Genomic DNA, 23292 nt, shown 5'->3' on the forward strand with positions numbered 1-23292 from the left:
TAGCTCTTATTACCAAACGAATTGAATGTTTTCTTGTGTTAGCTTTAATGCATTTTATCATTGCATCACCTTGGGAAAAAATGAGTCCAGTCATTGTCACTTAACTGCAGAAGCATACGCTGATACCCCTTTATTAACACATACATTTTATATTTCAGAAACTGAAGTGACAGGGCATACCACAAATATTACCCATCTTCCTCCTGAAGTAATGCTGACCATTTTCAGTTACCTTAACGCTCAGGAGTTGTGTCGATGTAGTCAAGTAAGCACTAAGTGGTCTCAACTGGTTAAAACTGGATCTCTTTGGAAACACCTTTACCCTGTTCAGTGGGCCAGAGGTAGGTGATTGAATTTTTCAGCTGTTTTGAAAACATTTCAGGGATCTGATTTTGGAGATTGCAAAATATAATAGTATTTTGTGTAACTAATCTAGATTAACTGAGAGTAGGTGCCCCATTTGGTCATGGTGGTATTACACAGCTTAATTTGATGTGATAGAAGTTGATTTTGATAGACAGAACAACTACAAGCTTAGTTTAATGTTTTATTTTTTGGTAGTGACGAAAAGTCAGTATATACAAGAATGGACCCAAGTTAAATGAAACAGTATTATGCTAACCCATACATGACCTAACAATTATGTTAATTGGTAATACATCTTAGTAATCAGAAATAAGGTTAGTATATAGTGTTCTCTGTTCTTGTGTTCTAAATGGTGATCGTGTGGCTGCTTTAATAGTTTTATTGCAGTGGATTCAGAGAAATTGTATAGCAAAAGTGAAATATTTCATATTTTTATTACGTTGCAGGCTTTTCTTGTACAGACAAAGTTTTTAGAGGCTCTTTACGTATTGCAAGACTCCCATAAAGGGTACAAGCCACAGAAGCAACAAAACCCCTGTTCCTTTGCAGATAGCTATGTGGTAATCTAGCCGTCCAGTCCCAGACCTGGACTTTAGTGTCCACCAGTCTGGTCCTGTCCCAAACCTGGACTTTTGCGTCCAAAGTTTGGGGGCTTACCTGAAACTCCCCCAAGCTCACTACCAGCTTGGATATTCTCGCTGCCACCAGATCAGGAATTAATCTATGGGGCCTGATCCCCCCTTTCCTCCCTCTGGTGTCCCCAACCCTCCCTTGGTGGGACACCCAGATTCCCAATCCCTTGGATGCTAAAAGCAGGGAAAATAACCCCTTCCCCCTCCTTATCAGGCTTGCCTCGCGGCTAACCTGTGTGACCCAAGAAACCAGCTTTTCTGCTTCCCTCAGGACAATGGAGATGCAAAATACCCACAGCTGGGCTCTGCCACCCCCCTTGCTCCAGGAATGAGGGAAAAACTGTAACCACCAGAGAACAGAGAGAATTCTTCGTCTCTTTCCCCGTAGTCTGCTCTTTCCCTGGACCCAAATAGGAAAATAGCCCACAGCCTGGCTTTTCCCTTTGCCTCCCTAGGAAAAGAACTTTCACAAGGTTTAACAAGAAAACTTTATAGAAAAAAAGAAAGAAAATATAAAACAATCATCTTGCATTAAGAAACTCAATACAGGCTCTTGCTTATAAGAAAATATAAAGAAACAGTCTGATTTAAAAGATAGCCCAATTAAACCAGCACAACAAATTAACATACAGGTAAATACACCCCAAAGACCATCATAGCTGAATTACTTTGCGGTTCCTGGGTACTTACAGATGTTTAGAAGAAGTATTAGGAGAGAATTAGAAGAAGACTTGTTTCCTCATAGCTAAGAAAACAACAAAGACCCCGGGTATACAAATTCCCGCCCCTGACTTTAAACAATCCAGTTCTCTGATTGGTCCTCTGGTCAGGTGTTCGGTTACCCTTTTCAGGTAAAAGAAACTTAACCCTTACCTACCTATCCATTTATGACAAGCTACAATCGGCATGTCACTGTTTCCCCACAATTAGTAAGAGAAACATCATATCCAACTGGTTGTCCATTGGGAAGAAGCTTGTTTTCTACACAACTGAGTCATGTGTGCAGTGTATAATTGAAAACTCATGAACTATAGCTGTTGGAAGTGTTTTTATTCCAAACTGATCAACTTCTGACCAAGTGACATGACCAATAAATTGTGAAGATTTCATATTAGAAAGGAATTTTGTTTGTTTCATGCAGGTTTTTTTGCTTAGTAAATCAATTGTTGGTTACACTAATTGTTAAATTAACTGTGTATATGTAAATATACTTATTTTGTTATAGATTTTAGAAACAGGAAATCAAAAATTTTTTCAATGAGGCGCACTGTTATTTCAGTTCTACTTTGCATTTTCATACTGGACCCTAGTGGGGAAATATGAAAAATAGAGAGTCCTCATTAAGAAATAGAACAATAGTTAGCCTAATGAGATATTGAAATTGTCTCAGAAATTCTAAATGCTTTTGAACATTCACTTTAAATACATATACATTTCCTGATGCTTGTAATATAACAGTCCAATTCAATTTCAGTTGAAGAAAACAGAAAATCTTTCACTTATATCATTGGATTGTAACCCAATATATAACACACAATTGCAGGAGTTTTCAGTTATAAAGATCAAATGTTTCCTACAGTGCTTTTTCATTTATTTCCTTTTTTTGGCTGAGTAGGTGACTGGTACAGTGGTCCTGCAGCTGACCTTGATACTGAACCTGATGAGGAGTGGGTGAAAAATAGAAAAGATGAAAGTCGTGCTTTTCAGGAATGGGATGAAGATGCTGACATAGATGAATCTGGTAGGCAAAATATAATCTAGAATAAATTGCTATGCAAAATTCCTTTTCAGCTTTTCATGATGAAGATGCAAAACCCCTCAGATTTAATCATATAGCTATAATTTTATACAGAGGCAAATGTAGATACTTCTGTTGTCAGTAGCTACTGATGTGGTGCTCTGCTCTTGTTCGATGATGATAACTGTTGGCTGCGTGTGTGTTCCCTCTGTGTGCTGCCTGGCTCTGCGCAGATAGCTGACACAGCAAACCCTGAGAGAACCCCCAAAAACCACAGACTCTAGTAAGGTGTGAAGGAACCCGAGCCAGGTTTATTGTCAAACGAAGCACAGTAATAGTTTCCTATAGACTGTACAGGACATACTATGAATATGTGCCCCCTGACAATGGACACAGCTCAGTCAGTGGCGGGACACTCCACTGCCCCCTAGGCTGGACAAAGATGCGCATTCCGGGACCTACTTTTATACAGTTACAGGACAGATTACTCATCCCTACTAACGTACTGAGGTACAGCCCCTTGGCTCATTAGGGTGCTGTCTCCCACTTTGTTTCAGTCAAACAGATCTATCCATCATGCTGTCCTCTTTGACTCTGCACATGCCTGTTCCTTGTTATGGCTGTGAAGTGTCCAGGTGCCATCTTGGCACAAGTTCCTCTTATTAGCACTTATATGTGAATGCACCTGCTTCTAACAACCTTCTTCTCTCCAACTTCTGTGAGTGAGGCCTGCCTCTGGCTCACAGCCCAGCTTTTGCTTAGCAATGCCTGGAAGTACTTTGGTTCAGGCCTCAGGCCTCAGACTGGCCCTCTGACACAAGAGTTTGTTTCAGGGCTTCATCTTACTACAACTTCCTTTTGAAAAACAGTTTTATCTTAATTGATTTTAGTACATACATTACAATTATGAATAAATGAAGAAACACTTAATCTGGAATGTGTACTTTTACCTTGGGCTAGCAGAAAATACTTTGAATTTGGACAGTTTCAACTAACTACTGTAGAATTAAGATTAAACTAATATAATTAGAAGAACACAGACGCACTGGCTCTTGAGCAGTTAGTTGATGTCCTCTACATATTACGTGGATATAAAATGTTTCCAAATATGGTACTACTTTTTGTTAGGCAACCACACTTTTGTTTACTAAAGCAAAGCAGAAGCAAGCAGTCACCCTAACCAATGTCTCATAATTTCAATATCTGTGAAGCATGCAAAACACAGCACACACAAACTTTGTTTGTCCACAATTTAATGATAGCTTCAACATCTTACCTTATTTGTGTTACTAAGGCTTGGATGAATTATGCGTCTATCTCTGTTTTGGCTATCCCATTTCCAGCTCTGTACTCAGTTCAGCATGAACTGAACATTGTGGAAGGGCAGTACCATGTTTTTTTTCAGTCTGGTCTGTTTGTCAGAAATTCCCCATCTTGAAGACATATTCAGTAGTGTGTGTCCAATTGGTATGTGAGTTCCAAGATAAAATTGACTTTAAAAGTATGTTGCTATTTTCAAGTTTTTAATCTCAGAATCCTGTTAGATATAAAGGTGCTCTTGGATGCCCAGTTGACTTCAGTAATGCGCAATAGTTTTCCTTTCTCTACTATTGGCCCAGAGGCTGCAATTTTGTCTCTTTGTAAACCAGGTCCAGTAACCTTGCCATTGTAACTTGTAACTAATTACTGCAACATCTTCTACACAGAGTTCCAATGGAAAAAGTAATTGGCAGCTTCAGCTAGTACAGAATGCTGTATTATTCTTTGGAATGAGGTGACCATTATGACCAAATAACATTCTGTATTCTGAATTTTACCAGTTTGTGTCTATGTACCTTTTGAATTTTTGGTAGCAACCTGTAAAACCCTAAATGGTGCAGAATCTGAAAGAAACTTCCTTCTTCCTGAGCAATGTTGTAATAGCTTTCTGTTGGGTTGGTTGCTCTTGTTCGTGTCTGGGGTTTCTCTCTGTAGGACAGCTAGCAAGATAGACCACTAGAAAACTGCACCTCTGGAACCTGCTTCCCAGAGTTGAGCAAATTTTAAAGTGCATCCTCAGACGTGTTACGTTAAACTTTTCATTTACATTCACGTTCTTTTAGGCACAAGATATGTAGATGTTTTAAACCTCAGTGGTTCTTTGAGTAGTGTCCCTATGGATGCTCCATTGCAAATGTGTCTGTCCCCCTGTGCTGGTGATCAGAGAACTTGTAGCAGTGTCCTTTGTGCCTGTGCATGTGCTTTCTCTCATGCTGTGCCATGAGGCTAGCCAGCCTGTGCGGGCTAACCATCCTCAGTTCCTTCTCAACCGCCCTGGCTAGCGACATAGCTATTAGCAGTGCGTTAAGTTCTTCTGTTTGCAGTTTGCAATTGGTTTTCCCCAGTTCTAGTTGTAGTTCTAGTTGTTATTTCTTTGTTCGTTTCTCCAACCCTTCAAAAAAATTAAAAAACCCACAAACCATCCAAACCCCTTTATTTTTCGTCCCCTCTTCCCCCCCTGGGGGCCTGTTCCCCTTAGTGGGGTATGCCCGTCTCCCTGGGTTTCCAGGAAATGCCACACTTGCAACGAGGCGATCCGTTGCAGATAAGAGCACTCAGTTTATTTGCTGCCTTGGTGAGGATCACATACAGCAAAAGTGCACCTTCAGCCAGTAGCTCTGGCTGGGATCCTGCAAGAACAGAGAGCTCCACCAGAAAATTATCTTCCTGGAGGCAGCTCTGTGACCTCAGTCTCCTGACAGACATGAGTCTTCCCCATAACTTTCAACTTCTAAGGGAAGTGGGTCAAAGAAACAGGCTGGGGACTCCTCTCCTCTTGTGAGTCCTTCAAGAAGAGGGCAGGGAAGTTCCCTAAGTGAGCGTATTGATAGCTGCAAATTATCTCTCTTTTGCTCGGTATCCACAGCAGCACCAGTACAGGGCTACACCATATGACGGCAACTGGTAACGCCTTCATCCCTTTGGCAGGACGGCATATTCCTCTGCCATCTTGCAGTTCTATGTCGCCAACTAGCAGGCAGTCGTGGCCAAATATAACTACGCAAATTATAACAAACTCAATGACTTTACTGACAAATTACCCAAGGCACATCAGGAATCCTTTAAAGGCATCATACAAGAGGGACAATTAGTAGCAAAAAACAAAGCTACAATTGGTCCGTAGTACCACCGACACAGCCGCTAGGCCCATCTCCACAGTGGTGGTGATGCGATGGACATCCATGATTCCACTTGTTGGGGTTCCCGAAAGAGGTGCAGTCCACTGTGGAAGATCTTCCTTTTGAGGGGATGAAGCACTTCGCTGAAAAGACCAACGCCTCCTTTCATACCTTAGGCTACCATTCCAGGGCTACCCTCAGGTCACTGGGAATCTATACATTGGGGCAAAAGGGGCGTTTTAGTCTCCAGTCTCAGCACAGACCATATGTGGCTCAATATCAGCCTCATAACCATTATGAAATGCAGAGGAAGAAAGGGAAATTCCTGAAGTGCAAACTGTCTGGTCCGCAAACTTTGTCCTCACTCCCTGCATCTAAACACCACATTTGACAGGCAGGTCGAAGTGCCATGAGACCCCTCCCCGCAACTGACACAACCAACTGTGATTGTATACCCATTTGGCCACTGATTGGCAATGTTCTGCACTGCCTAGGAACATATAATGTCGGACTGATGAGTTCTAGAGATCGTCCAATCTGGGTACTCCATTCATTTCAGCTCCATAGCCCCTCCACAACCCCCTTTCCCATCCCTCATCAGGGACCCTTCTCATGAGAGTTTGAGGACAGGAGATAAATCATCTCCTCCAGTTAGTAGCCATAGAACTGGTACCTCAGTGTCTGTGAGGCAAGGAGTTCTACTCTCATTACTTCCTAATTCCCTGAAGAAAGGGAAGTTGGAGACAGCCTTCCAAGGGGAGCAGTGGAGACAAAAGACTTATCTGGCTTCAAGACAAAGCTTGATAAGTTTATGGAGGGGATGGTATGTTGGGATAGCCTAATTTTGGCAATTAATTGATCTTTGACTATTAGCAGTAAATATGCCAAATGGCCTGTGATGAGATGTTAGATGGGGTGGATCTGAGTTACTACAGAGAATTCTTTCCTGGGTGTGTGTCTGATGAGTCTTGCTCACATGCTCAAGGGTTAGCTGGTTGCCATATTTGGGGTTAGGAAGGAATTTTCCTCCAGGGCAGATTGGCAGAGGCCTTGTGGGTTTTTTGCCTTCCTCTGCAGTGTGGGGCACGGGTCACATACTGGAGGATTCTCTACATCTTGAAGTCTTTAAATCATGATTTGAGGACTTCAGTAGCTCAGATATAGGTTAGGGGTTTGTTACAGGAGTGGGTGGGTGAGATTCTGTGGCCTGCATTGTGCAGGAGGTCAGACTAGGTGATCATAATGGTCCCTTCTGATCCTAAAGTCTATGATACTGGACCTCAGAGCTCTCAACAAGTTTGTCAAGGCTCAGACGTTCAAAATGATCACCTTATTGACTGTCATTCCAAGATTGGAACAGAGAGACTAGTTTTTGGCCCTCAATGTCTAGGACGCCTCTCAATTCACATCTCAATCCTACCAGCTCATAGATGATTTCTTAGGTTCACTCTGGGACATGACCATTATCGATACAGAGTCCTTCCCTCTGGGCTGTCATCAGCCCTGAGAGTATTTTCCGAAGTGTTCTCAGTGGTAGCCACTCGCCTATGCTCGCAAGGGATAATGATTTACCCATACCTAGATGACTTTCTCCTCAGAGTCTGATCTCTCCAGGAGGCCCACAAAGCTGTCAACATTACAATACACTTGTTCACAGAACTGAGTTTACAGGTCAAGACCCAGAAGTCAACCCTCACCCCAGTGCAATGCCTGGAATTCATTGGGGCCAACCTAGACGCCATACAGGCCAAAGCCCTCCTACCTCACCACTGGTTCCTATCCCTGGCTCTGCTCATAGACGCCATACAATACTGTCCAGATTCTGACCAGACTCTGCCTCCAACTCATGGGTCACATGGCAGCAGGCACAGCAGTGATACCACATGCGTTGCCTCCAACTATGGTTCAGTTTGGTTTAAAGACAGGACAAACCCCTGTCACTCCCCACCGGTATCAAAAATTCCTTAAACTGGTGGAAGGACCTGACGTGTCAGGGATCCCCTTCTCCCACACGTCACCATTGTTAGTTCTTACCACGAAGCATCACTCCTAAGGAAGGTTGCACATTTAAATGGCATCATGATCCAAGGCAAATGGTCACCTTTGGAGATGTCTCTGCACATCAGTCCCCTCAAACTGAGAGCTGTCAGCATGTCTTTGCCCATTTCTTCCCGCTGATCACAGGATCACATACAAAGATCCTACAGACAACATAGCCATAGCAACTGGGAGTGCTGGGGATAGTTCACCCTCTCTGTGCATGGAGGCAATGAGACTATGGAAATGGTGCATCTCTCACAAAGTCACTTTGTCTGTGACTTACCTCCTGGGTATGCAGAACTTGATAATGAACAACCTCAGTCACAAATTCCTGCACGATGACAAGTGGGAGACTCACTTGTCAGTACTCCATGACTTGTTATACAATGGGGAACACTATTCATAGACCTGTTCACCACTTACCAGAACAGGACGTGTCCATGCTACTGCTACAGGGCAGGGATGGAACAGCACTCTCTGGGTGGTGCTTTTCTTCTCCCCTGGGACAACACCTTCTTTTATGCTTTTCCTCCATTTCCTCGTCTGCTGAAGGTCCTGCTAAAAATAAAAAGGGATGGAGCTAACATTATCCTGATTGCTCCTACTTGGCCGAGACAGACCTGTTGCCTTTATCTGACACAGCTCGCAACATGCCTGCCAATCTCTGTCCTGACCTTTCCACACCAGCTCTCACAAGCTGAAGGGCGTACCATATGCCAACAGGGAGATTCTCTGCCTCAAAGCATGGCTTCGGCTTGATTCCAAGACCTAGAAGTGTCTTTTGCAAAGGTAGTACAATAGGTTCAATTACACAGCAGAAAGTCCTCCACACGAGGTACTTGCCTGCAGAAATGGTCTAGGTTTCAGATTTGGTGCATGTCCTAACAGATCTCTCCAACATCAGCAACTCTTCCACATGTTCTAGAATATGCTCTGACCCTTAAAAGTCAGAATTATCCCTAAACTCTCTTAGGGTCTATCTAGCAGCTATTACAGCCTTTCACCATCCTGTAGAGGGATATTCTGTGCTGTCATCATACCCCACCACTAAAAGATTCATTAAGGGTATAAAAAACGTCTTCCCTCAACTTTGACTCCCTACCTCCATGTGGGACCTAAACCTGGTACTGAAAGGGCTGACTAGGCCCCCCCTTTGAACCCATGGCCACCTGTTCACTAACCTACCTATCAATGAAAAAAGCTGGCCTGATAGCAGTTACTTCAGCCAAAAGGATAGGAGATCCAGGTCTGATGGCGCATCCTCCTTCCACAGTTTCCTTTCCAGACAAGATTACAGTCAGGCCACAACCAAAATTCATTCCTCAGGTAACCTCTCCGTTTCACATGAACCAATCAATTCACCTTTGAATCTTCTACGCCAAGTCTCACCAAGATGATAAGGAGATTAACTACATACCCCACATGCTAGGAGAACCCTGGCCTTCTACCTTGATAGATAAATGCCTTCAGGCAGTCCCCTAGACTTTCCTCTCTGTGTCAGGAAGATCCAGGAGCTCAGCAATATCAGCCCAAAGATTCTCTATGTGGGTCTTGAAATGCATCAGACAGTGCTCCCAAATTCATAACGTGACCCCCACCTCCTAGATTGATCTGTACACATTCCACAAGATCAATCTCCTCATCTGTTGCCTTCTTCAAGGATGTCACTATCTCAGAGATCTGCAGAGCGTCAAAATGGGACATGGAGAACACTATGCAATCGCTGGAGAGAGTGTCTCCGATGCCATACTCTGCTCCACAGTACTGTCATCTTTAACTGACCCGACTCTGAAGTCCCAGTCCTCCAGAAGGGGTACTACTTGAGTCACTTACAGTGGAACATCCATAGGGACACTACTTGAAGAAGTTGTTACTCACCTTGTGCAGTAACAATGGTTCTTTAAGATGTGTGTCCCTACAGTTGTCCACAAACCACCCTCCTCCCCTCTACTTTGGCATTCTCTTTTATGACTCTGTGGTAGAGAAGGAACTTAGGATGGTTAGCCCACGTGTGCTGACTAACCTTGTGGCACAGCACGAGGAGAGACAGCGCATATGCTGGCCTAATGGACACTGCTACGAAATTCTCCAATCAGCAGCACAGAGATGCAGACACACCTACAGTGGAGTACCCATGCGGGAGACAACTTGAAGAACCATCATTGCTGCATGAGGTAGGTAACTTTTTTTTTGTAAATCTTGTATTTAATGTGATATGGGGAGAAGAACTCTATAAATCTCTCTAAATACATTATAAAGACTTAGTTTTCTTTTTGGTTTATTTTCAGAAGAGGCTGCAGAAGAATCACTTGCAATTAACATAGCACAGATGGAAAAGCATTTACTCCATGGCTTAATTCATAATGTTCTCCCACATGTAGGCACTTCAGTGAAAACACTAGTACTGGCCTACAGTTCTGCAGTTTCTAACAAAATGGTATGTATCCTCAGCACTAATACATTTGAGTGTGCAGGCTATAATTAGTAATAATATATAATTGGTGTGCTTGAGTCCGTATTGTCAGTGAAGTTGAATTGCAACTCAAATGAGTGTTCATTTGGATGTTGGCTGAGAGACTCTCTTTAATTGTCTACGTTATTTGCATTTTCTTTTTCATTTCCTTTGCTAGGTTAGACAGTTCTTGGAACTTTGTCCTAACTTGGAACATCTGGATCTCACTCAAACTGATATTTCAGACTCTGCATTTGAAAGGTTAGTTATTTGCTTTTGAAAACTTTGTATCTATAGCTTTTCCAGTAACAAAACAACCACCAAACCTAGAGCAATACAGTGACTAGTATAGTAATTATACATAGAACTTGCATTCATCCATAACCAACAATCAAACTACAGCAACATTAATATTCTACTTAATATGGCAGGCAAAACTTATAACTGTGGAATGGAACATTTTGAAAAGACTTCAAATGTTTCAGTATTGCACATAACCCCAGTGAGTTGCAACCCTTGCATAATAATGTTAACACTTAATGAATGTAATCCATACTTACTACTACTACTTTGAGCGCTAGACTGGGTATTTGCTGTGGGTGCGGATGCGTACCTTGTGCCCGTGACTGGAAATTCTTGAAAAACAGCAGCTGTTTGCGAATGTGCCCTCGCTGCTTCCATGATCCCAACCAAGAGCGTTTTGGGGCCGTGCAGGCCAATAGCTTCTCGAGTTCCATTCTACCACTTGCAGTCTGGAATGGAACCATTCTTTGTCTGTAACCTTTCCAACTTTCCTGCTTGATGATCGGTTCCTTAAATAAATTTTAAATAGTTTTGTAGGTATTTTATATTTAGATAGGTAGCTGTAGTGATAGTTTGAGGGTAGTGAGTTCCTCTCCCTTCGTTCCCCCACCATTTGGTACACCTATTATGCCCAATGTTCTAGATTTCATAGCCTGGCTGGCCTGCCCCCGTGGGTTCCCACTGAGTGACCTACACGAGAGCTGTCTGTAATGCCTTGGGGAAGCACAGATCCCCTCAGGTATGACATCTGCCATGCCTTTCCTCAGTGTACTAGGTAGTGTCAGGAATTCAGACTTGTAGGTGCCTTATGGAGTTCTCTGTGAGGCCCTGTTTGGACCTGGGGCTCTCCTGCTCCACATCTACCGTATCTGAACCTCCAGGTAGCATCCCTCCAGAACCGCAGCCCTTCAATTAAGTCTTTCAAGAAATCTAAGGACGCCACTAAACGGTGGTATGAAGAAGGCCAGGGTAAACACCCTCAGAAGAAGAGGAATAAATCACTTCAGAAATCCTCCAAAAAGAGATTTATTTCTCCCTTTCCTCAGACACCATCTGATGCCCCAGAAAGGGTACATCGAGACCTTGCAGGGAGCAGAGGCCATTATCAACAATACTGAGAGGTACCAATGCCTTGAAATTGTGTGCTGAATGGGCAGGACCAATCCAACACCGCACAGAAGCAGAAAGGACTGTTTGCCCTCTGCATTGTTAGCACCAATCCAGCAGAAATCTGCTGCTTCAAAGAAAGCATTGGCAGATCCAACCAGGATGCATGCCACCTCTTCTCTGGTGAGATCCCAGTATACTCTGCTTGAAGATCTGGCATTCTGTGTGTATCCAGAATCTCTGATCCTCTTAGACCGATTCTGCTGAGAGATGTCCCAACACTATCAACTCAACATTTGCCAATCCCCAGCTCCAGCCATCAGGCAGAGGCTCCAGCACTGTCAATGTACTATTCATCGGCTCATGTCTGTAGCTTGTCAGGGTTTGGTTACATACCTATTGGCTTGGCTACAAGAGCCTGACAACCCCTACTTGTCAGATGAAAATGATCCAGTACTCATGGTTCCCCTGATATAATCCAGTTAAGAGCTATCATCCCTAACAGGACTTCTGAAGTCTTCCGGATGTCTTCGTAAACCACAATATTGCTGTGGGACCAATAGTACCCCACATAGGGCCCACTTTCATGCCTTTATGATCCTGTCCACTGACCTTGTTGGGGCTCTTGGGATTAATATCATGTGCCAGCATATGAGGATCCTGGATATTACTGCCAACAATAGCCCAAGTTCCTATAGAAGCACTTGTTAAGTAGGAACAGTGGGAACCACTGGATCCCTTGGCAGTGCATTCTTCATCCTCCCAGATGAGGCAGTGACACCAGCTTTTCCCTTGCCACCAGATGATTACAGGCAGTCCCATGACCTCCTGAAGAGGCCAGCTTAATCTTTTAAGGTTCCACTACAGTTGATTCAGGATCTTACCCAAAAATTCCTGGATTTTCTCCAAGCTATGGCTTCCTCTAAGGTGGTGTGCCCCATCAACAAGGTCGTATTGGAGCTTTGTAAAATGTTTTGGCACATACCTGGTACTTGTGCCCTGCCCCTGAACAGGGCTTAAAAGAAATACTTTGTTCATTTCTAAGGGAGCAGAATATTTGTTTTCCCACCTTTAATACCAACTCCTTAGTGGTACAGGCTGTCATGGAGCGAAGCGCGCTGCACTGGCCCGGTTCCACCCCTCTTGACAGAGATACCAAGAGGTATCTCTTTAGCAGAAAGAACTTTTAGTTGGCTAGCTTACTATTCCACATAGCAAATTACTAGGCATTGATGTCCAAGTACGACTTCATGAATTACAATAAGCTGTTGAAATTCTCTAAATTGCTGAAGGTATTTAGGTTCCAATTCCAGGCCATCCTGGATGAGAGAAATCTGGTTCCAAAATTGACCTTCCAGGCATTTCTCAATGCAGTGGATATTGCATCATGTTGCATACCTGCCTTGGTGGTTATGAGATGGGCTTCAGGTTGCAGTCCTTGAGACTTCCCTAAAATGTTCAGATGATGGTACAGGATTTTTCCTTTGCGGTAACAGTCTTTTGAGTGAAAAGATAGAGAAGTCACTGCACACTCACAAGGACTTTTGCGCTATCCTCTGCTTTTTGGGGATCTATACCTTGGCACCCCTTAGGAAATATTCCAGGTTGCCGTTTCTGGTTACCACAGACCACCTCAGTCATTTTTCTGTCAAGGGATCTAGGAACCCCTTGGAAAATGACAGAGGCTCCATTGTGGAAGACGCTCTACACCACCGCCCTCCTCTCTTCAGTCCCAACTGCCTACCAAGAAGGCATTTTGATGGGGTGCTTGAGAGCCACCAACTAGTCTCCATACCGCCTGTTATTCCCACCCCTTTTGGTGGATGCCTGGCCTGTTTCCTCCTGATGTGGCACCTTATCACATAGGACAAATGGATTTTGGACATCATCTCAACTGGCTACATCCTAGAATGCTGCCCCCCTCCTCATCCCTTTTCAAGAACTCCTCTCGTGCATCTGAAGAAGTGAGGTTTTTTACCCACAAAAGCTTATGCCCAAGTAAATCTGTTAGTATTTAAGGTACCACCTCACTCCTTGTTGTTTTTGCTCTCATGAGGATTCTCAAACAAGAGTGGGACTCCCTAATTCAGTTGGGCACAAGACATCCTGTGCCCACTTCTCACAAGGAGAAGGGCTTTTGCTCAAGATACTTCCTCACCTCCAAAAAGAACAGGGGCTGGAGACCCATCCTGGACCAAACAACTAAATGTCTGCTTCATTCAGTGACACCCCCGGCCTCAATAATCTCCACAAACAAAGGTGAACAGATTGTTGCCGTCTATCTGAAAGATGCATATTTTCATTTGGATATTCGCCCAGTTCGCAGGAGATTTCTTCATTTCACTGTAGGCCCAGAATACTTTCAGTACAGAGTGTTCCCCTTTGGCCTATTGGTGGTCCTGAGAGTTTTTGTGAAGGTACTTTATAGTGTTGGGTGTGTACCTCCACAAACGAGTTGGCCCAATATTTCCCTACCTGGATGATTGTCTGCTCATGGGTTGGTTGTATCAGGAAGTGCAAGTAAGACACTTCACTTGAACTATCTTATGCGTTAGAGCTTCAAGTAAATTCAGAAAATCCGTGTACTCTTTCCCCCTCCCTCACAAATTATGGAATTTATTGGAATGAAATTGAACTCAATTGTGGCAAGGGCCTACATACCTCAGGACTGATTCCTTGTAATGAGGGACCTGGTCGCCAACTTCATCTCAGCCCTCAGATGATGGCCTGTTCTTGCTTAGGTCTCTGGGTTTGGCTGAGGTTGGTCAGTAGGGACTCTTTTGGCAAGAAGGTCTTGCTCCCCTGGAACGTGTTGCCATTACTCATTTGGTGAGGGACCAAGAATACAGTGTGCATTGGGTCCTCTTTGTTTCCAGACCACCTACAAAGACATTCATCATGGATATCTCTCTTCTGGGATGGGAAGCACACTTATTCAACCAGACAGTTTGGCATTCCTGGTTCCTGTAGGAATCTAGGCTACATATCAATCTTCTTGAGCTTCAGGTGGTACACGAAACATGCAAGATGTTCCTACCTTATTTGGTTTGCTCATATCCAGGGAAGCTCAGACATGACCATTGTCTATTATATAAACAAACAGGGCGGATCAAGATCCATCCTAGTCTGCTAACAGGGGGTCCAACTCTGGAATTGGTGTATCCCTCATCAGATTACCCTCTCAGCAGTACTTATTGTCGGTGCAATGAACTCCCTTGTGGACAGCCTCAGCAGGTGTTTCCACAGGGATCACAGGTGGGAGCTCCACCCATCAGTAGCGCTGTGCATCTTTCATTAATGAGGTGTCCCATCCTGGGAGCTTTTTGCAATTCAGTGGAATGAAAAGGGCTTTACAGATTTGCTCCAGAGTGGCTCTGGACCTCAGCTCCAGAGGGGATGCCTTCCTAGTGTGGTGGTTGACCTGCTGATGTACTGCTTTCCTACCATCCTCTTACAACTCTGTGTCCTCAGGAAAATCAGGCTGGACAGAGTAGCAGTGATCCTGATATCTTCCTGGTGCCTGAGACCGTTCTGGTTCACCACCATCCTGCAATTGGCCTCATGCCTGTGCATTCACGTACAACTGTTCCCAGACCTACTGTCTCAGAAAAATGGCAGCATCAGCCACTTCCACCTTCACCTCAGCTTCTATCTATCTGGTGGCATAGTTTTTGGATGGCCAATTCACAGGATCATAGAATCATAGAATATCAGGGTTGGAAGGGACATCAGGAGGTCATCTAGTCCAATTGCCTGTTCAGAGCAGGACCAATCCACCACAAATGTCCAATCCATCCTTAACAATAGCAAGAGATTCTTCCTGTGGAGTGATCAGCACCGCTTAAAATCTTGAGGAATCAGGAATCCATATAATCCTGGAATATCTTCTTTCGCTGAAGACAGCAGGTCTGTCCATCAGTTCTATAAGTGTATGTTTGGTGGCTATTTATATGTTCTTTCTATTCGTACTCCCCACTACTGTGAAGTTCCTGTAAGGTATCATAAGGACATTCCTTCTGGTATTTAAAGCAGCTCAGACCTGGGACCTGAAACTCATCCTCACTTGTGAGTCCCCATTTGACTCTTGCTGCCTACTAGGAGGAAAGGATTAGAGTTCAAAATGATCTTGACAAACTGGATAAATGGTCTGATTTAAGTAGGATGAAATTAAAGAAGAACAAATGTTAAGTATTGCATTTAGGAAGGAATGATCAGTCCCCACAAATACAAAATGTGAAATGACTGTCTAGGAAGGAGTACTGCAGAAAAGGTTCTGAGGGGGAGGAGAGATGTTATAGTGGATCACAAACTAAATATGGGTCAACAATATAATACTTTTGCAAAAAAAAAATAAATAAACATCATTCTGGGATGTATTAGCAGGAGTGTTGTAAGCAAGTCATGAGAAATAATTCTTCTGCTCTACTCAGCACTGATAATGCCTTAACTGGAGTATTATGTCCAGTTATAGACAAATTGGAGAAAGTCCAGAGAAGAGCAACAAAAATATCTAAAGGTCTACAAAACATGACCTATGAGGAAAGATTGAACAAATTGGGTTTGTTTAGTCTGGAGAAGCGAAAACTGCGGGGGAGACATAAGTCTTCAAGTACGTAAAAGGTTATTATAAAGAGACAGGTGATAAATTGTTCTGAGCCACTGAGGACAGGGCAAGAAGTAATGGGCTTAAATTACAGCAAGGGGAGATCTAGGTTAGACATTAGGAAAACTTCCTGTCAGGGTAATTAAGCACTGGAGCAAATTACCTAGGGAGGTTGTGGAGTCTCAGTCCCTGGAGGTTTTTTAAGAACAGGTTGGACAAACATCTGTCAGGGATGGTCTGGATAGTACTGAGTCCTGTCTCAGTGCAGGGGACTGGAATAGATGACCTGTCAAGGTCCCACTCAGTCTTTACATATCTATGAAGATTGCCTTCCTGATGGTGATTACCTTTGCTAGGAGAATAGGTGAGCTTGAGGCCCTTCTGACAGATCCTCCATGCATGGTCTTTCACAGAGATAAAGTACCTTTGAGGTTGCATCCCAAGTTCATCTCTAAATTGCCGTCTGAATTTCATCTCATCTTCTGGTGTTCTGTCCCAAGTCTCTGCATAGCACAGGAGACAGATAGCTCCACTCACTGGATATATGCAGGACTCTAGTCTTATCCTTGCATGGGACAAGACCCTTTCTTTGAAGTCTCCAAGATTGTTCGTCACTATTGCCGAAAGAAAGAAAGGAGAAATTTTTCTTTTCCCAAAGACTTCCACAACTCCAACCTCCGTTTTTACGGTCTTATGGAAGCCCTACGACTTCAGGCTGTCAGAAGCCACTCGGCTAGACCACAAGCAGCTTTGGTGGCTTCCCTACAGGGAATTCCTGTCTCAGAAATATGTAGAGCAGCGACTTGGGGCTCCATTCATACTTTCACCAGGCATTATGCCCTAATGTAAGCTTTGGCTGAAGATATTTCCTTTGGTTCAGCGATCCTTCAGTCTGTGGTGCAGAATGTTTCCTGCAACCCTCCTCCTCAATGAGCACTTCTTAGGAGTCACCCTCAGTGAATAACCATAAGCACCAGCATTTAAAGAAGAAAGGAAGGTTGTGTACCGTATAGTAACTGGAGTTCTTTGAGATGTGTGTTCCCTATTGGTATTCACAACCTGCCCCCCTTCCCTTCTGCTTTAGTTCTCTTGTGATTCACAGTTGAGAAGGAACTGGAGAGGTGGTTGGTCTTCTCCGCCCCTTATACCCTCATTGGGAGGATGAGGAGGCATAGGGTGCAGCCGTGGACCAATGGACGCTTCTGTTGAAGAACTTCCGGTCCCGGGCGCATGGAGCTCATTTGCACCCACATTGAATACACATAGGGCCCACATATCTCAAAGAACTCAAGTTACTATAAGGTAAGTCTCCTTCCTTTTATGTAGTAGTCAAGAATGTCTCGGGTTTTCTCCCTGTAGCTCTAGAGCTGATATAGCCTGTAATGGTTAGCGCACTAATTGTAAGAGTTCAAATACTGCATTATGATCAGGTGTCATGGACCTCTTTGCTTGGATGGAGTTCTGTTGATTTCACTTTAACAGATGAGGCTGTAGAAGTTCCATTGGCGTCACTGGGACTTTGTTTGGATGCGGGTTCTGCACTAATAGATCCTGCTACAGTAGCGGACTGAAATTGCATGTTCTAACAGCATGTATGTCATAAGTGAGGGGCTAATGAAGGTTACAAGCTGTCAAAGTTGTGGTGGCGCATGTAACATCTGAGCAAAAGATTCCTTAGTGCAACATTTAAAGTCTGTTTCAAATGTCAAGCTGGTGGCAGTACTCTGTCACATGCTAAAAGATGTCATTGCTTCTTCAAGGCCATATCGAAGTTCCATGAGGGATGCTGGCCCTCTGGAAGTTATTCACTTGCAGAGCTTGTAACTCCTAAGAAATGTTATCAAGCATCTTATGAAAGTTACCGTCCCTGCCAAGGTACTTGGAAGGTTTCAACTAACATTTTTTACCTTTCCTAATTTTTAATTAGGAAACTATATTTGGAGTAGTCCCAAATGTGTTTTAGTACATCTAAATAAATTTGAACTTTCAGGGCTATTTATTTTTAGTTATGGGTGGGCAAAAAATAACATCTTTACTCTAAAAATGGAAAAAATAAGCACATCTTTAGAAGCCCATAATTCAAAAATGACTCTACTCCATTAATGTAAAAAAAAAAAAAAAAATCTTTTGCCTAAGAATAAGATGAGATTTCAGGCTAAAAGGTGTGGGATTTTTTGTTTTTATTGTCAAAAGACCAAATTGTTTCCAGTGCAAGCTCTAATCTTTCAACTTCAGTAATGGAGTCATATTGTGAAGCAAATATGCTACTAGAGCTCCTGGAATCCAAATAGCCTCTGTTTTAATACTTTAGTAAAGTGAAATGTGAGGAAATCGAGAGGAGGATATACATTAAATACACTAATACAAACAACAGCCAAACTTGAAAAACTGTAACAGTAGGAATTATATAAAGAACTATTAGTCTGAAAGACTTAAAAACAAGGGCCAAATTCCATATTTTTCCAATGGCAGAGTATAGTATCTTTTCCACCTTTGCCAGCTTGCTCAAGCCATTGTGTGATCTTGCAGTGTTCAACTTGCTTGGGAATTTCCAGTAGATTAGGACAGCGCTTTTGGCAACTATATATATAGTGAACAAGAACTGCTTCCGAGAATTGTTCAACCCAGAGATTTCCAGTAGCTTCACTTTGTCTTACAAATCATTTTGGAAATTTATTAAACAGTAGTTGTGGACCTCTGGTGGCTAAAATGTTGTAATTTTGCCACCCATATGTAGTGTTTTAAGTAACATTACTGAACATATTTCATTCCATGTTTCTTTAGATATCCTTACTCTCTTTAGGCATTTATAAAAGTACATCTCACTGTAGTATGAGTGCCAAATCATATTTTTAAATTATTAATGTTTTTCTTCTGTCTCTTCAGAGCTGAGGAACATGTAATATAAACACTTAATGAATTAATTTCAATACCTAACTTCTCTACAAAAGTCAGAAAACTACTTACCTGCCTATGTTTGTTCATTAAAAGCGTTTACAAACATAAATAGAATTGTGCGTTCAATGTATCCTTTTCTGATTTCAGTTGGTCGTGGGTTGGTTGTTGTCAGAGTCTTCGCCATCTGGATTTGTCTGGTTGTGAGAAAATCACAGATGTGGCTATGGAGAAGATTTCCATAGCATTGGGAATCCTATCAGCTCACAACAACAAAGGAGTTCTGAAAAGTTGCAGAAACCGAAGTGCAAAGACTGTATGGAGAAACAAAGATATTACCATGCAGTCCAACAGGAAGTACAGTTTGCATGATATAACTAATGAACCTCTTATCAAGGAAGAAGGTAGTGAGCACTATTGGACTAACCCTGTCAGCTCAGAAAGTTTCAGCTCTGCGTATGTCTGGATGCTAGATGCAGATGATCTGGCTGATATTGAAGATGCTGCTGTGGGGCGACGCAGAAATATTGAGGGACTTTGTGTGTTGGAACCAGCATCCAGTTTTAGTTGTTCAGCATCCTGTTACAATAAAGACATTGTTGGACTAAGGACTAGTGTCTGTTGGCAGCAGCATTGTTCGCCTACTGCCTTTACTTATTGCAGTCACTCATTTTGTTGTGCTGGGACAGCACTAAGAACTATACAAGCACTTCCAGAGTCCTCTGCACTGTGTAAAAAAGCAACAAGGACTAGACAGTCAGAGGGAAGAGACTTTGCATACTCTGGGAGTGAAAAATCAGACCAAGAGACTGCACGAGTTCTTCAGTTCCTCAGCCTGTCTGGATGTTATCAGATCACAGACCATGGTCTCAGGTAAGTAGCCATTTTTGAGCTCCTGCAGTCATTGAAGAGAACTTCCTAGCTTTTTCTTCCTTGAAAGCTATCAAATAGGATGAGGGCAACAGAGTCCTTTTACACAATGGTTTCAAATTAGGCTTGCAAGATGAGATCGTATGTCGTTCTTATAAAAATAAGAAACATTTTAAATTGTATTAATGCAAAGTGCTCCCTGTTCAGAGACATATAGGGACAGTTACATGATGACTGAATTTTAATAGCCTGATCGACATAACATTTTCCTGGTAGTGATTGCGGGAGAAATTTAAAGCTTAGCTTTTATGTAGTTACTTTTCATGTTTTATGGCTTAATTTAATTTTGGCTTTGTGGCACTTGTTCTAAAAATTAGTTTTTCCCTGGAAGAAAGAATTTTTGAATCCCCAGAAGATACGTTGTTTTATCTGTCTGAAGGTGCATCAACATTTTGTGGACAGGAGTTTTATATGGGTCTTGGAATCCAATCCTTAGAAGTATACACATCTTCAGCAAGAGATTCATGGCTGGTTCATGGGCTTACTGTGTGAAAACCTGAAAAGCTAGAGTAGTGTCTCCTTTAAAAATGTTCAGATACAGTATTGGACATAAACTGTATGTAAACAAGAACAAGTTGTGTGTGAGATGATATATACAGACGCCCCCCGACTTACGCAATCATTCTGTTCTGGAAAACTTTGCGTAACTCGAAAACGTATACCCATACATTATGTAAAAATTTCCGCAACTCGAAAATCCTATTTCTGGCTTATGGAACTTTTTCTGTAAGTGTGAATTTGTGTAAGTCAGGTCTTGTGTAACCTGGAGAGCATCTGTAATGCATAGCAAATGAATCTTGACATGGACATTAAGAACTTAATGCATTAACAGGTGTGTTGTAGACAAGACACGAGAAGTCATTCTTTTGCTCTACTCTGCGCTGGTTAGGCCTCAACGGAAGTATTGTGTCCAGTTCTGGGCACCGCATTTCAAGAAAGATATGGAGAAATTGGGAGGGTCCAGAGAAGAGCAACAAGAATGATTAAAGGTCTTGAGAACATGACCTATGAAGGAAGACTGAAAGAATTGGGTTTATTTAGTTTGGAAAAGCTCTTCCCATCCTTCCATTGACTAAGAGCAATGAGTGCTCCTCACCTCTTACAATCAGATCACTAGAGAGACAAGTTAAGTGAAGCAATATCCGTTATTGGACCAACTTCTCTTGATGAGAGAGATAAACCTTCAAACCACACAGGCTACCTCACCCACCTTCTTTGCTTTCTAATAAGCAACCAATACTGGAATAAATTGCCTAGGGAGGTTGTGGAATCTTCATCTCTGGAGATATTTAAGAGTAGGTTAGATAAATGTCTATCCGGGATGGTGTAGACAGTATTTGGTCCTGCCATGATGGCAGGGGACTGGATTCGATGACCCTCGAGGTCCCTTCCAGTCCTAGAGTCTATGAATCTATAAACTTGGTGCCTATGGTTTAGCGAAGACTAAAAAAAATCTCCTAAGACCTTCAGTATTTCCAGACTTATGAGCTGCTGCTGCTGCTGCTCTGTCTGAGTGGAGGACAGGATGGGAAAGGAGCTCTTTCTCTATTTTCATGAGGAACATCAAAACACATAAATAATTTAAACACAAACACGCCTTGCTTTGGAGAAGACGGAAAACCACTGATGCAGCAGAAAACTTTAAATCAGTCGCTTTTTTTAATAAGGTTTCTGCCATTTTTTGTTTTTGTCTGCACCAGAGCTGCACAACTCGTAAAGTGGTGAGGGCCATGTTACCCCAAAGAAAACAGCTGAGGGTCGAACCCCCAGCCCCGCCAACACCCCCCCCAGTGCTGCCAAGGCCCTCTGAAACACAACAACCCCCCAGCACTGCCCAGCCCCCCTGAAATACTCTTTCTCCGCCTCCCCGCAGCACCGCCTGCCCCGTGGAAACAAACTCTCCTTCCCCAGCGCTGCCCCACCAAAACAGCGGTATTGAACCTTGGTAATATGTTGTAACAGGCCCCTAAGGTAGTATAATTAAGGTAAAAGAAAAATGTCTTTTTGCTAGACAGAGAATAAGATCTTCCCCCAACTTTGTAATCAATTGCCCTGTTGAATGAAAGAGGTGTGACTGTGGAAGGCAGCACCTCCAGACAGCTGGAACCCTTGGAAAGGGGATGGGAGCCAGACCAGAGCAGTAGAACAGGTCAGCCACTGACTCCTCGCTCACCTCCTCAGTTCCCCCCCGTCCCCGGCTTGCCTCAGCCCCCGCCACTGCCTGCACGGTTGCCTCCTCAGCCCCCCTTCCCAGCTGCCAGCTCACCTGCCCCCCCGCCACTGCCTGCCCGCTCGCCTCTTCAGCCCCCCTTCCTCACCCGCCACTTATCGCACAGTGAGCCCACCTACTCACGCCCCGCGGGCTGCAGAGTGAGCCCACACGGGCCGCATGCGGCCCACTCTACATCATACTGCACATTTTAAAGATTTATTATAAAGTCATGCAAATACAGGTGTCATGATATAAAGTGTCACTCGAGTTTTAAAATTTTCCCATTGGCCTGATTTTCAGAAGTGTGAGCAACACCTTCCTCTCATTGGTTTCAGTTAGCATATAGATTCTTAAATACAGCATTAGGAATACAGGTTTTAAAACTGAGTGTATAAAGGTTCACATTAATAAGATAATTGAACACTACAACCTAAATGAATGTAGCATTAAAAATACACTGTTTAAAATAATTAAAAGTTGGGGTTGCAATAGTGACTTTAATTTAGTTTTATTGCGTATGTGTAATATTTTCTATTCTTGTTTAAAAACGTAAAATTTCAGTTTTTACAAAATTAAATTAAAAGGAGCACATATCATTTGCTCTATCTGCTCTGTCTGTCTTTGACCATATCACCATAAATGTGTGTATATTGAATTAAACATTTACACAATACCAATGATGGCACTGAATCAAAACCCTCTATCTTATTGTGCCTGGATTTAGGACAAGTTCAAATCTGGCCCTGAACTTTGCAGTGTGGTACTATTTGTGCACCAAACAAATGCTAGGGTGAATCTAATACACAGTGGCTAATTTTGTGGTTCTTATTCTGACAAAACATCCATTGAGTTCACT

The 23292-nt window shown here is 42.9% G+C and overlaps 1 protein-coding gene across 2 annotated transcripts in view; it reads left to right on the forward strand.

Moving 5' to 3' along the window:
- FBXL5 (F-box and leucine rich repeat protein 5) overlaps nucleotides 1-23292 on the forward strand; it is a 54556-nt gene that overhangs the window by 21114 nt on the left and 10150 nt on the right. The window contains exons 5-9 of one of the 2 annotated variants that reach the window (XM_032773935.2): nucleotides 159-341; nucleotides 2614-2739; nucleotides 10223-10371; nucleotides 10565-10647; nucleotides 19445-20167. In XM_032773935.2, coding sequence (XP_032629826.1) covers nucleotides 159-341; nucleotides 2614-2739; nucleotides 10223-10371; nucleotides 10565-10647; nucleotides 19445-20167 — 1264 coding nt within the window. The remainder of the gene's footprint in view (nucleotides 1-158; nucleotides 342-2613; nucleotides 2740-10222; nucleotides 10372-10564; nucleotides 10648-19444; nucleotides 20168-23292) is intronic. The other variant, XM_032773936.2, reaches the window with a different exon arrangement.

Source organism: Chelonoidis abingdonii, chromosome 5, assembly GCF_003597395.2.
Source record: "Chelonoidis abingdonii isolate Lonesome George chromosome 5, CheloAbing_2.0, whole genome shotgun sequence".
In the NCBI taxonomy this organism is placed as follows: domain Eukaryota; kingdom Metazoa; phylum Chordata; order Testudines; family Testudinidae; genus Chelonoidis; species Chelonoidis abingdonii.